General features: G+C 43.7%; 1 protein-coding gene across 4 annotated transcripts in view; it reads left to right on the top strand.

Moving 5' to 3' along the window:
- LOC126260109 (segmentation protein cap'n'collar) overlaps positions 1 to 14,655 on the top strand; it is a 426,742-nt gene that overhangs the window by 118,072 nt on the left and 294,015 nt on the right. Inside the window, exon 1 of one of the 4 annotated variants that reach the window (XM_049957342.1) lies at positions 4,417 to 4,509. The exons of the other annotated variants lie outside the window; for them this stretch is intronic. Within the exon in view, the coding sequence (XP_049813299.1) occupies positions 4,432 to 4,509 (78 nt within the window). The 5' untranslated portion in view covers positions 4,417 to 4,431. Of the gene's footprint in view, positions 1 to 4,416; positions 4,510 to 14,655 lie in introns of those variants that run through there. 4 annotated transcript variants of the gene reach the window in all.

Below are 14,655 nucleotides of genomic sequence, written 5' to 3'. Positions count from 1 at the left end.
AGAAACCAGCCTCCCCGCTGAGCCTGAATTTCACAACCTCCGCCGTAGGCTTAAATCCGGCTAAAATGGAACTAATTGCATGGTCTAGCACGCCGTACTGTCAAAAGGCTGAAATGACATTTTGTGGTTTCCACGGTGTTGAAAGACGCTTGAGATTGCAGCTGATTAAGAATTCACGGAGAAAGATTTAAGTAACTTTTTATTCTCCTTTTCCCATTTGTTTCTCGACTCGGTTATATCTATTTTTGACAAATTTACATGCTATCGATTTCAGAATGAAATGACTCCATCTCAAGCACTTAAATTGATGCAGAAAACAATCTATATCCCCCACTGAGGTGACAAAAGTCATGCACGTATACTCACGGCGGCAATATCGCCTACACAAGATATAAAAGGGAAATGCTTTGGCGCAGCTGTCATTCTTTCTCAGGTGATTCATGTGAAACGGTGTCCGACTTGATTACCGCCGCATGACAAGAATTAACAGACTCTGAACGCAGAATAGCCGTTGAAGCTATATAGACGCATGGAACATTGTTAGGGAACGACGTCCACAGTGTAAAGCGTGTGCCGAGGATACAAAATTTGAGGCATTACCTCTCACACCGACAGCGCAGCGGCCGATGGCCTTCACTTAACGGCCAAGAGCAGCGTAGAGTAGTCAGTGCTAACACGCAAGGGACACTGCTTGAAATAACCGCCGAAATCAGTGTGGGACGTACGAAGCACGTAGCCTTTAGGACAGTGCGGTGAAATTTGGCGTTAATGCGCTATGACAGCATAAGACCAACGGGAATGCCTTTGCTAACAGCACGACATCGCCAGCAGAGCAGATCCTGAGCTCGTGCCCATATCGGTTGCACCCTAGACGACTAGGCCTGCCCTGATCAGATGAGTCACAATATGAGTTGGTAAGAGCTGACGGAAGGGTTCGAGTGTGGCGCAGACCCCACGAGGCTATGGAACTAAGTTGTCAACAAGAAACTGTGCGAGCTAACGGCGACTCAGTAATGGTGTTGGCTGTGTTTACGTGGAATGTACGGGGTCCTGTAGATGTTCATCTGCTTGGAAACCATTTGCAGCCACTCGTGGACGTCAAGTTCCCAAACAACGATGGAATTCTTGTGGATGATTACGCGCCATGTCACAGGGCCACAGTTATTCGCGATTGGTTGATAGAACATGCTGGACAGTTCGAACGAATGATTTGGCCAACCAGGTCGCCGGCATGATCCCATCAAACACTTATGTGTCATAATCGAAAACTCAATTCGTGCACAAAATCCTACACCGGCAACACTTTCTCAATTATGGCTGACTATAGAGGTTCAGTATTTCTGAAGGGGATTTCCAAAGACTTGTTGAGTCCATGCAAAGTCGACTTGCTACACTCGAAAATGGTTCAAATGGCTCTAAGCACTATGGGACTTCACATCGGAGGTCATCAGTCCCCTATACTTAGAACTACTTAAACCTAAATAACCTAAGGACATCACACACATCCATGCCCGAGGCAGGATTCGAACCTGCGACCGTAGCAGCAGCGCGGTTCCGGACTGAAGCGCCTAGAATCGCCCGGCCACAGAGACCGGCTCCGCACTTGCTACACTACCCTGGGCAAAGGAGGGCTGAAACGATATTAAGGCGTATTCCATGACTTCTGTCACCTCCATGTGTCCGCAACAATCTCTTGGAAAAATTGGCCTGAAATTAAAACATATTTCAGTATCAACACACACACGAAGACACCTCAGTAACAACAACCTGCCAGTAGTGGAATCATTACCCACCAATGCGCGATTGAACTAATGATAGGTTAGTGCAGTTATGGAAATAATTAACAGGTTGTACTGTACACTTTGTGTGGCTCTAACCTTAAAAAATGATTAACTAATAAGGTTGTATGGCATTGTTGGTTGGGCGACACTGGAACGGTTGTTCAGCCACCTAAAGAGAACGACTGTCCTCGTGCGCAGTGGCACCTTTCCTTTGCGAAGTGTGTGAGTCGTCTCTTAATTATGTCTTTTCAGTGTAGGTTTAGCGTTTACTGTCATGTTTGTGTTGTTGACCACTATGAGACGCAGACAACACGGGAGAGAGTCAAATCCTGCGCTGCCGTATAGCGTGGTCCTGTCGAAAAGCACGAAGGGCCTTACCGAAATTAATGTTACTACTCGACGAAGCGATGACGCATCACACGCCGTGGCTCCAAGAGATATGCTGAGGAGGATGAAATTTAACCCACATCTGGTCGTGAGAAACTATACGCCACCACCTCCCTCGTTATGTCGGCCAAATACTGACTATAAAATTGTCTTTTACCACCAGGATTTGAGCCGGATACCTCGGAATAGAGTGACACCGACTGCCAAATTAGTAGCCATGGTACAGAGGCGGATCGTATTTAACAAATCAAATGAAAGGAAAAATACTTACACATAATTATTTGATTTATCCTAGTCAGTTCCCATCCATCCCACATACATTGGTAATTTCCAGAGAATTTTTACTCTGTCGATTTAGAGGGTCGTACATGTAATGCAGTTGCAATATTTTTCGATTGACAGATGTGAGCGGGTTTCTCTCATTCGCTGCTTCTTCAGGTTCATGTCTGAGAGTAAATGCAGTGCAAGAATGAGAGTTGATTAACTTCTTCCGTACCCATCAGTGGATACCTTACAGGCTCAATACAAAATCGAACAGCAGTTCCCAGATATACAAATGAATTGGCTTAGGCACTGTAACAGGCACATTCATGACACTTGCCCCAAACTAATAGTATGTGAAACTCGCTCGCTCAGTCATACGTAACTGGTGAAAGGAAGGAAGATTAGGGTGTAACGTCCCGTCAACGTCGGGGTCATTTGAGACGAAAAGTTAGTGGTGAGGTGGTTGAACATGGATTACACAAATTAATGTGGGTGCGAAGAGAGCAGCATGATGTTTCTGTGACGGTTGTGAGATGATAGGGGCACAGCAATTTCAGCAAATTTACTTTATATACATCCAGCATTGTGACACCCATTTGACCTTAATAGCTTGTCTCTTTTGTGGAGGTACGAACATTCGGGCCATGTGCTGTGAAATGTCGCTGCTGGAGATGAATCCACAGCCATTTCTGCCACACTACCCTATCTTTATCCAGCTGCCTCTTATCTGTTATTGCACAATTTTCTTCTTCCATTCTCTCTTCTTTCCATTGCATTTTCTTTAATCTCTCTCTCTCTCTCTCTCTCTCTCTCTCTCTCTTCAACAATCCCTATTCCTCCCTTCTGCTTCCGTGGTTTCTACTGCAAGTGCTCTGTTTTTCTCGCCACATGTCTATTTTGTCCTCTCTTTTCCTCCATGCACAAAGGTTTCTCTGCGTTCTCTTCTGCTTCTCCGTTCCTTCTTGTGCTTTTCTGCATTCTCTCATAGCTCTCTGCATCCTGTTCTCTCCTCTTTTGCTGTCATATCCGTCATTATCTCTCTACATTGGATTCTCTGCGTCGTCTTCCGCTTCCCTGGCCCTCTTTTGCTTCCCTGCATTCTCTTTTGCTTCCCTGCATTCTCTTTTGCTTCCCTGTATTCTCTTTTTCTTCCCTGTGTCCTCTCTTGCTTCCCTGTGTCCTCTCTTGCTTCCCTGTGTCCTCTGTTGTTTCCCTGTGTCCTCTCTTGCTTCCCTGTATCGTCTACTAAATCTACCTGTTTCTGTTCTGTTTTGCCAGCCATGGTAGCCGAGCGGTTCTAGGCGCTTCAGTCTGGAACCGCGCGACCGCTACAGTCGCAGGTTCGAATCCTGCCTCGGGCATGGATGTGTGTGATGTCCTTAGGTCAGTTAGGTTTAAGTAGTTCTAAGTTCTAGGGGACTGATGACCTCAGAAGTTAAGTCCCATAGTGATCAGAGCCATTTGAACCATTTTTTCTGTTCTGTTCTGCCCCACCTCCCACTTTCTTCCTACATTCGTTTCTCTGCACCCTTTTTTGCTTCTCTGCATACCCTTCTTTTTCTTGCGTTCGCTTGTTTCCTTGCGTTCGCTTGTTTCCCTGCGTTCGCTTCTCTATCCCTGCGTTCGCTTCTCTTTCCCTGCGTTCGCTTCTCTTTCCCTGCGTTCGCTTCTCTTTCCCCGCATCCGCTTCTGTTTCGCCGCATTCGCTTCTGTTTCTCTGCTTTCATTGTGGTTTCCCTGCATTCGCATGTTCTTCTGCATAGTCTTTGATTTCTTCCCGTATCTCTCTCTGTCACACACCCACACACACACACACACATATATATATATATATATATATATATATATATATATATATATATATATACGCTCGCGCATACACGCTGTGTACCTTGTCCACTGGTTATCAGCGCGGCCGCCATCGCGAGATAAGCGGCCTCAGAGATGTACTCGAGCGGCGCCTACGGCAGTGTTTGATGTGAAAGGGAGGCGAGGCGCCATGGGCATGCCACGGGTGGTGAGGGCGTCCAGCTGGAACCGCGGTCGCAGCCGCCGCCCCAAGAGGCTGGCACGAACAGTGAGTAGCACTGCAACACGAGTTACACGTCCCCAACTCATGCCGCTATTCTCCATCCATCGTTTACTTTTACCCGCAATCGCTTCTGTGACTATTAGTCCTGACAAAGCTTAAACTATAAAAAAAGCACAGTGCAGTTTTGTTGGAATTTCACATTATACCCCTGATCTCGCGAAGTAAATGAGTTCATAAGTTGGATAATGCTAAAAAAATACCTACAAGTGGTATGAAAACATGCATATTGTAAGCACTGTAATGATCACATCAATCTTCGCGTTCATTTATATATTTGCTACACTGTATTCTGCGATATTTCACAGAAAACTGGAACTAGCAACAAAAACTGTAAGCCACATTGCTGTTTTGCGACAAGTTTCATTTGAGTACTTCAGTCGGTGCGGTTGTTGTCGATCGTAGATGTATGAAATTAAGTGGGAAGGGGGCGCGATTGCTATCTAATCGGCGATAATGTACGGCAGATTACTGTACTAATTTGGCCGTTTTGCACTGCGAAATTTTATTGCTATTCAACGTGGCAGCTGTACTTCTGTACTGTTCCAGATTTGTTCTGTTCACCCTGCTTGGCAAGGGGGGGGGGGGGGGAGGGGGTAGCCGTTTGGACAGCCTGAGGTGTAAGTTACTGGCACCTGAAAAATATGGCTGACAGGCGGAAAAGAATTGGCAGATTACAATATTTAATATCACTCTGCCTTCCAGTGCCGTTTGTAACGTCGTATGAATCATGCATTCATGTGCTTGGAGGATCCATCTGTCGGATTGATCCATTAAACTGTCTGGCCCTTTTCGCACTTTCCGAGGAGACTATGCCGTAACACAGCTCATTACCCCTTCTTATGTTGTCATTCACTACTACTTCATAGGAACATGATCACGATCTAACATACTGCAAAGCATCATTGCAGCGCAAAACCAGACACTATTAAACGTATGGCACTTAGAAAATATCGGAAGAAGGTAATTCCAAATCTCCCGCTAACCAAGAAAATGACACAGTATCCACGTGTTGTCTATGTCTTTCTAATCTCTAGCCTGATCTGGATGGCTGTATCGTAGGGCAGGTAGTTATTCACTTGAGCGCGAAAAGCATCTGGAAAGATAGGGAACAGATATTTTACGTTGCAGCAGAGAGAGCGTCTATTGGTGGAAGAGAATCGCGTGGTACATATGCGCAGATAAACGGCTGCCAGTAACACAACACGGTTATGCTAGACATGAGCTTTTAATCTCGGAGTACTTTCTTGAAGTGTGTAGGGCATTCTCAGTTATTCTTGTAATAAGCTTCACTAACATTGTAAAGTAAATATAACGTTGTTCATCATCATGACGAACATCATCTTCAGCCAATACGAGTCTACTGTTAAGTAAAGGTCTCTTTTAGACTTTACCATGGCTTATGGCACTTCAGCCATGATTACGTCTCCCACTCCAGTTTCTTTCCAGATCCATTTGTTTCCTTCTCTCTTCTAGTAATTCTCAATGCGCACTCATTTGCTTCCCGTTCTTATTCCATTTTAAATCATCTGATCCGTTCAACTGTACGGTACAAAATAAAAGTAGTCATCAAAATGGAAGCAGGTTTAAATATCGCAGTACTTCACTATTATTTTTTCTGTTGGAAGTGGCATTTTCTTGCATTTATCCGAGCTGATTCAGCAGTTCATAGGGTGCTCTAGTTTAAGATGTAATTTTAATCGCCTCGCAACTTGGCATTATTCACGCACATACGGAGTTGCCAATATTTGGTTTTTGTCAGAAAATGTGTTTGTGCTAACCATGAATCGAATTCTGAATCACTGAATTTGTGGCGTGGTGCCAGCGAAGCTGTTAGACCATCGTGCGATTACGTCTGTCGCAATGAAAGTTGCTGAATGTTTCCTAATGTTGATCTGCGCGACTTTGACGTCAAACTGTTTCTTTTTTTCTTTTCTCCTTTTAATGTACTATCCTCTTCTCGGTTTTCTCCTTTTTGTTGATGTTGTTGTTCTCCTCCTTCTTCTTCAGCTGCTACTGCTACTTCTACTTCCACTACTATAACTATTACTAGAATGCAGATACAGTTTGCTGTCTTGGCACCTTGTTCAAAAATTTTGCTAAACTGACGTAGCTTCTTAACCAGTGATTCATTCAATAAGTCTCTTTCGCTGTCATAAATCATTCCTCCACCATCGGGAATCGAACAAAAATTATAGCGCCGTGTCTCTACTGCATTATTATGGAATTTAAGGTTATCCATCGAGCAAAGAAACAGTACGTTTGACTATAATCTCAGTAGAAAAGCAGGCCCATAATCATTTTCTGTAGAACTGATGATGCGAATCCAGGATTAGTCAGTCTTCGTGTCGTTGTGAGGTAAGTGAATCATGTTTTGATACGCAGCTAACCTCCGACGAAATTATCTCCCTCTAGTGTATGATCCGTATATCGGCTAATCAGACGAATATATCTCTAAGGTTAATCGAAGATCTGCAGCATCTATTTCACCTTCGAATATCTGTTCTTGAACCGCACATTTGCTGGCTACCAAAAGTGAACTATTGTCTTACAAGTAAACTTTCTGTGCTACCGAATATACTGTTCGATTACAATCTCCCACTGAGCGATGTCGTGCAGTCGTTAAGGCAATGAACTCTTATTTGAGGGGAGGGGGTTTCAAAGCTATCCAGCCATTCAGATTTTCCGAAATTTTCTTAAATAATTTCAGGTGAATGCGGGGATGATTTTTTAAACAGCCCTCGATCGCGTCCTTCCGCCACTTTTCTTCTGAGATAGCACTTCGTCTCTAACGACCTTGACGTTGAGGACACGTTAAAGGCTAATCTTACTGTTCTTAATTATCTTTCCTTGTCCCTGTAACCTTGGTTCTGTGTATTCTAACTTAGGATTCCATTGGCTGAAAGCTAGCTAACATGAAGCTCAGTTATATGCTCTCTTCCGGTGATTAGTAACTGTGGATTCGATATTGAGGCGCCTACTAAGACGTAGAACAATCTACGCAAAGTACTAGAGGAACTTATTCCGCATACGATACTGTGGCCTTCCACTGCTAAGGCAATTGTCGGTGAACGTGGTAACATTGAACCGGGCAGGAAACATTAGCCTAGTTCCTTCTCTTTTTTTTCACTTTCATTTTCCCTCTGCGGCAAATATAGTCACACCTTGAGCTGCGTAGAGAGTGGAAGCTCTAGCTGTTATGTATTACATCGTACGAGTCCGTTCGGTTCGGTCTGTCATGTAGGTTCAAATGGCTCTGAGCACTATGGGATGTCATGTAGGTAATACGTTGTCCTCGTAGCTGTAGATCAGTGTAAAAGATCGAAAACAGGTATCCTGCTTTAAATTACGTTGTTGCAAAGAATGCTGCCCTGTGGTGATTCTGCACGATGCAGCGTCGTTGTCGAGCTTCTTGTAGTGGACACTATTGTTTGTCCTCGCGAGAAATGCGGAAATGATTTTCTTCATTTCTTTACCGGAGGCAACCAGCCGTGTGTGATCGTGTAAAGAAAGAGACCCGTAGAAGCCGTGAAAAGACGGTAGTGTCTGTGGTTACTGAGGATTTCTTTCCTTCCCTTCAGTCCGCTGTAGCCTTCTCTCATTTTCAATGTTCGTCAATCCCACGCGTCACACGTCTACTGTTATTAGCAATAGTTCGTGAGTGGCAGACTTTTTGCAAACACCACGCCGATTCCGGTCACACATTTGTACCTGGGCTTTCCGAAGCACATCTCAGTATTATTATTAGCTTTGTAGTAAGCCTCTACGGTGGTACGAGTAAAGGGAACAATCGTAAAGTAATAATTCATTAACTGCTAAGCTACAGGAAAAAGATTTCCAGCAATGTTAGAACACAAAAGGATAAGTATTTTTCTCTTCGATTAAACTCTTGACTGCTTATCTTCCGAAATAATTAAGTGTTTCGAAGTGGAACTACACGCTCTGTCTTGACGGCGCTTGGTAGCCCGAGGAAAGGTGGGTACAATTTTAGAACACATTTCAACGTCCATAGTGACACACTTCGTAAAAAATAACTTTGGTACTGGCTAATTGTGAGGCTGAACGTGTTCGCACAGTACAGTTCATCTAGAAATGGAGCAGAAACTCTGCATGCAAGTATTTCGACCTCCAATTTAGGACGTTTCTCGACTGTTTTTGCAAAAGTCATTGCGTACATTGACACGTGATATATTGCTGTTAAGTCTTCTTCCTACGACCTCTGTGGTGCCGTTAATAGAAGTCATCGTCAATTCCATATTTCGGCAGATCAAGAGTTGTTAACCTGGAGCAGCATACTTCCCTTGTGCTTGGAATCTTGCCGAAATTCCCGGTTTTGTCCCTTGAATGATAGGGGAAATATTATGGACAATTTCGGTAAAAATAATATTATAATGTGGTAAATTGTGTGCCTCAGCAAGTTTCGAAGATAGTGATCACGTTGCATGCGTCATCTTACAGAACTATCGTATTTTGTGCCAAGCTAAAGATGCCAATAGCTCTTTGTGCGGTGCAGTAAGGCTTAAGTTCTAACCCGAACGTGGCGTCTCGTTTACATTGATATACAGCTGTGACCTCTGGAGAGAGATTAACGAATGTACAGTTTGTTGTAGTTTCTATTTCAGTACTTGTGGGTATCGGAATGAGGCAAAGGAAGAGAATGAAACTCAGCGTTAACACACAGCCTATTCCTCGCAAATAAAGCCATGATAGCCTCGCTGCTTGACGCACCCTCTGACAGACGGATCAATACGGACCTCACTCAACGAGACAGTGCACAGAGTGTAGGGATTTAATCGAGACCATTGCCACCTATCCCGGTGATCTTTCAACTGCGGAACACCTCTTCTCTACTCCTTACTGAATAAATTCTGCCAATAGAAATTTCTTCCATCAACATAATTCGAAGCAACTTCTTCCATGAGGACCACCGCGTCAATAACATACGTTAACTACATCTTATATAAAAAGAGGTTCGATAATGTTTACTATTTATGAATAAGCTTCCTGACTCACTAACTGTTCTTACTTTCCGTCTTTTCTTTAGAACCATTAGACTCTTCTGGAGGATTACACATGATTTAAAGACTTCCCAATGGACAAAGAAACTTACAGATAAGTAATGGATGCAATTGAACTCCGTGACCGTTCCGTTATAGCGTGTGGAATAATAATAGCTAACAGTCACAAAAAAGTGATTATATTTAACGCACGGCCGTTTTTGGCCTTGTGCCTATCTTCAGATGGTTTTACGTTCAGTTATATGTTCCAGTGCTCAATGTTTGAGATGAATACAGCTGGAGTATCCATGTCGTTTCCACATTACATTCATCGCATCTTTTATAAAAAATATCTCGATTTTTTACACATTAACTGTATATTATACATTATGGTACTTTCACGTTACGCCTGTGTGATGCAGTAGACGTCAATAACTTCAGAAGCACATACACTTGGAACATCTGACGTGTTTACATAGAAAAATAGAGCTACGTATGTTTTCCTATGCAAACACTTTAAATGTTGCAAGCGCATGTGATGAATGTAATGTGAGAACGACATAGATACTTCAGCTGTATTTCTCGCCAACACTGAGCATTGATGCATGTAACTGAAGGTAAACACCCTGAAGATGAGCCGAAAAATCACTTTTTACTGTGACTGGCAGTGGTTATTATTCTACACGTTACAAATAGATTGAATTTGGATATCGTTTGAAGACGTGATCGTTTATAAGCGCCGACGTGCCTCATAGACGACTGTATACAATCACTTTTCAAAAGATAGCGGCTTCGTGCGAAGCGGGAAAATTTCGCAGCAAGGAGTCTACGAGTGTATTGGTATGCTTTTTTGTTCTTAGACTAAAGATTTGAAATGCTGTTCATGTGCAGGCTCATAATTTGACTCGCCCTTCACTCGTTATGTTCCAGCGCGTCAGTATAAATCGGTGGCACCAGTCTTCGTGTGAACACTACCTCGCCGGGAGATCGATAATGATTTGAAATAAAAACCTCGTCCGCAGCTCGTGGTCGTGCGGTAGCGTTCTCGCTTCCCACGCCCGGGTTCCCGGGTTCGATTCCCGGCGGGGTCAGGGATTTTCTCTGCCTCGTGATGACTGGGTGTTGTGTGCTGTCCTTAGGTTAGTTAGGTTTAAGTAGTTCTAAGTTCTAGGGGACTGATGACCATAGATGTTAAGTCCCATAGTGCTCAGAGCCATTTGAACCATTTTTTTTTTAATAAAAACCTCACGAAATTTGACTGTTATTGGTTGTGGTTTCTCTCAGAAATACTTTCCACGAATACCATGGCAGACTTAAACCGTCTGTCCGAATGTTATGTAACGAGTGTTGTAAGTTATTTATACTGATAAAATACAACAACCACTACCTCAATCCGAACAATGGATGACGTGAAACTGCTAGTACCAGCCGAGACATTGGGATTTGTGTAAAAGTATAAAAATCTAAAACACAGAGTTCTAAAGATAGTTGGAAATATAAACTTTAATACCAATAAAATAGCTGAGTTCGCCGGCACTCGCGATGAATTAAGTTAATAGTTGTTTAGTTTTTAGCCGCTGTCTTCTGAGCACTTCCAGAAACATGTTGTTGCTGATATTTCAGAAAAATGACATAAAATAAGGATTTAGCATTTTTACGCGAACTGATCTTGTAGCATCTACGTGGAACAGGCCCGACACTGTACCACTAAGCCCTCTAAAACAGGGTGACGACGGGGCACCTGATTCTCCAGTTGTCGATAATAGAAGTCAGCTTAATAACGCACACGACGACAGAATTTTAAATGCCACAAGCATCTTGCGGAGTCTTCAGGCATTGTCCAGCTAATCTGTCGAATTTGTTCCCTTTTGAGAGAGCCCCTTACCAACACCTGTCGAATTTGGTGAGTGTCAGCGAGGGACGGCTTAAGATAGCGAGGTGTCACAGGGCGCGACAGGCGCGCCCGCCTACCTGGCCGACCGCCCTTCCGCGGACCCTTGACGATGCTCGGCCCTCAAGGGCCAGTCTCAGGTATTCGCCAGGGTGCGCCAGTGTTACCGCGAATGTGTCCCCGCGTGGTCGCGTTAGCGGCAGCCGCTGCCGCCGGCTCGCGCTCTAATGGGTGAGTGCTCCCTGTGTGTGTGTGTGTGTGTGTGTGTAGGGGAAAAGGGAGGGGGAGCTTTTTTATGTGTGCTGCCTTGTTACCCCACCACATGCAATCGAGCACATTAAACTGATGCCCGTATTGATTGTTCAGGGCGGTATGCTGAACATAAGATTGTTGTTTTGCGAAAAATGTCAACGTTGTCATAATGATGAAATCGTTAGTGGTTACTATATCAGGAGGGGTCATTTTTACATTCACACGCCGCAAGCCATCTGGCAAGTCTGCCCGGCAGTGTGTACATATTGTACCTTTGTGATTTCCCACCTTTCGTGTTCCATTCACAGATGGTGCGCGAATGCTCTTTTGAGCTCGATTTTCTCTGATCTACCAGTCATGATCATTTCAAGGGGTGTCTGCTAGTAAATAATGTGGTGCTTGACTCTTCTTGAAACGTACGCTTTTTCCAATTTCAACAGCTAGCCTCTAGGATGCGTAACGTCTCCCTGTCATCTGCGTATCTTTTGCTGAACGTCACCCGTGACGCTCTCGTGCATTCATATAAACTTGTAACGAAGCGCGCCGCTCTTTCTGGGATTTTCTCTTATCTCCTCTATAAATCCTATCGGGTAAGGCTTTCAGAAAGACGAGCGGGACTCAAGAACCTATCGGAAGAGTTTCCCCATAAGTTACCTCTTCCCAGGTGAACTAAATTTCTTCTGTATTCTTGAAACGAATCTTAATCTGTGATGTGCCTTTCCTGCAAATAGTTCTGTGCGGTCGTTCCCCTTAACGACGCTCCGGAAGCATTTCCCAAATATTGAACGGTTGTTGTTATTTCCAGTAACTGGTCACTATTCGTGTAATGTTATAGTGATGCGGCCTTCCAACTATTTACGCGCGATACGTTACAGTTATTGATGATGGTGAGAATTAGCAGTACCAAAGGTCAGTCCTCTGCAGGTCTTCCTGCATTTCGCTACAATTTCCTGGTGTTTCGACTTCCATATGTACATCAACACATTCGCGAACAACTTCACAGTGCATACAGTGTCATCCACCAGATCATTTATATGCTTCATGAACAGTAGCACCCCTATAACTCTTAGTTATTATACGTCACGTGATGTAGCCAGACGTCATAAGTTATTTGTACTAAGAAGTCTTGAATCTAGTTACAAAGCGATCCGATATTACGCAAGTTCTTACATTGTTTGTTAGGTGGCATTGCAGAACAGTGCCGAATATCTCCAGGAATTCACATAACATGGCGTCAACCTGCGCCGTCTTATCTATTGATTTCTGGATCTCACAGACGGACAGGGCAAGCTGAGCCTTGCAAGATCACTGTCGACAGATTCCATGTTTACTCGTGTAGCGGAGATTTTTCCTTCACCAGAAAGTGTGTAATGTGCATTCCTCATATATATTCCATAATTCTACATCAGAGGGACGCAGGGATATAGGCCTGTAATTATGGGCATCTATCCAACAACCCTTTTTGATAACGGGAATTACCTGCGCCTTTTTCCACTCGCGTAGAATGCTTCGTTGCTCCAGTGATCTACGATAAACTGCTTCTAGAAGCGGTAGTTCAACCCTAGAACGCAAGCTGCAACGTGTCTGTTACATTTGAGCAGGAATATCGCAAGAGCGCGAGGCGAAGATTTTATTTTGTAATGGGACGCTTTATAGTAGTCCGTAGATCCCTACCAGTAGACCTTGGGCTAAACAGTCAGATACTACCTTGTGAGATAAGTTCCGCGCCGCAAGCGGAGATAACGTAACGTGCGTCTTCGTGTTCCTCCGCACTACCTACAACCGCGTGACTCCGTTTGGAGGCACTCGTCTTAGTAAGAATTGCAAACTGACTAACAATTTCAACCCATGTGACATACTCGTAACTTAGGTATTTGTTTAGCTTGCTGTTAGTAGCTGTTGTTTTCTGGAGGTTACCATATATATAGCTCTCTCCTCGTGCACTCTGAGTGGTACAGTGATGTAATGAAACATCATTAAGCGTACAAATCTGGTGGGTGCACTGTGTGCAGCTGACGTCCATGATAGGTGTATAACATTGTCTGTTACTATCGCTACGAAATTTTGGCTATTTTTCCGTGTTTGTTGCTCCTGTATGTAACTTTTGTTACGGAACATATTAATGCTCTTTCCTTGTGATGCTCGAGGCTTGCTCAGATTTTTTAATTCACTGTGCTGCGATGATGCTCGGTTCAGAGGTATCTGATTCGATGTCTAATAGTGGGAAGAATTTTGACAGTGTGCTGGATCTGTAATGTGCTACTGTCCCGGATTAAATCCAAACTTAGTACATTACTCGGTAGATGAGTACGTGTAGTTCGGTTAACCAATTGCCTTTTTTTTCTTTTTTTGAGTAGTTAATTTACCAGCACAGGTTTTCACCCTTCTTCTTCCGGAAACGAAACTAATATAACGCTATCTACACATTCATCTCCCATGAGTATACACCGATTAAGTCCTGTACTCGCGTACTGAAGAGCGTGACTGAAATCGCCAGTCGGCCAACCTTATTAGTGATTAGGTTGGTTTCCATATCATCACTTCAAATGAGCGATGAGACTGCACAATCTACACGGCCACAACTGATTCCCACCATTCCTCCGTCCACAAGCTTATCCTATTGAGCCAGACACTTTCCCAATAACAGTACTATAGAAACATGGCATTACTTGACGCTTGGAATCTGGAGCTGTGCCCTGCAGACCACCACATGACATAAAGATGACGCCACAATTTAGGAATAGTGTCAGGACTCCTTAGTATGTGCTTAGACTTTTTTTAAATCAGTTTAAATTAACTGATCTAGTCCACGCTCTTACTGACTTCCTACGAATGACTTTAATGAAATAATGTAGTTGTTTGAACAGGCTTCAGGTCGGTTAATATTGATATCAGCAGTGATTTGTTAAATGATTAGTCGTTTCTAAAGACTGTATGATGATTGCGATCATAGTGGGTTGCTTTGGAATGACACAGAAAAGCGCTAATATTGGT

This window comes from Schistocerca nitens, chromosome 5 (genome assembly GCF_023898315.1).
Source record: "Schistocerca nitens isolate TAMUIC-IGC-003100 chromosome 5, iqSchNite1.1, whole genome shotgun sequence".
Lineage (NCBI taxonomy): Eukaryota > Metazoa > Arthropoda > Insecta > Orthoptera > Acrididae > Schistocerca > Schistocerca nitens.
Note: the sequence above shows the minus strand (reverse complement) of the source record. Positions and strands in the feature narration are given on the sequence as shown.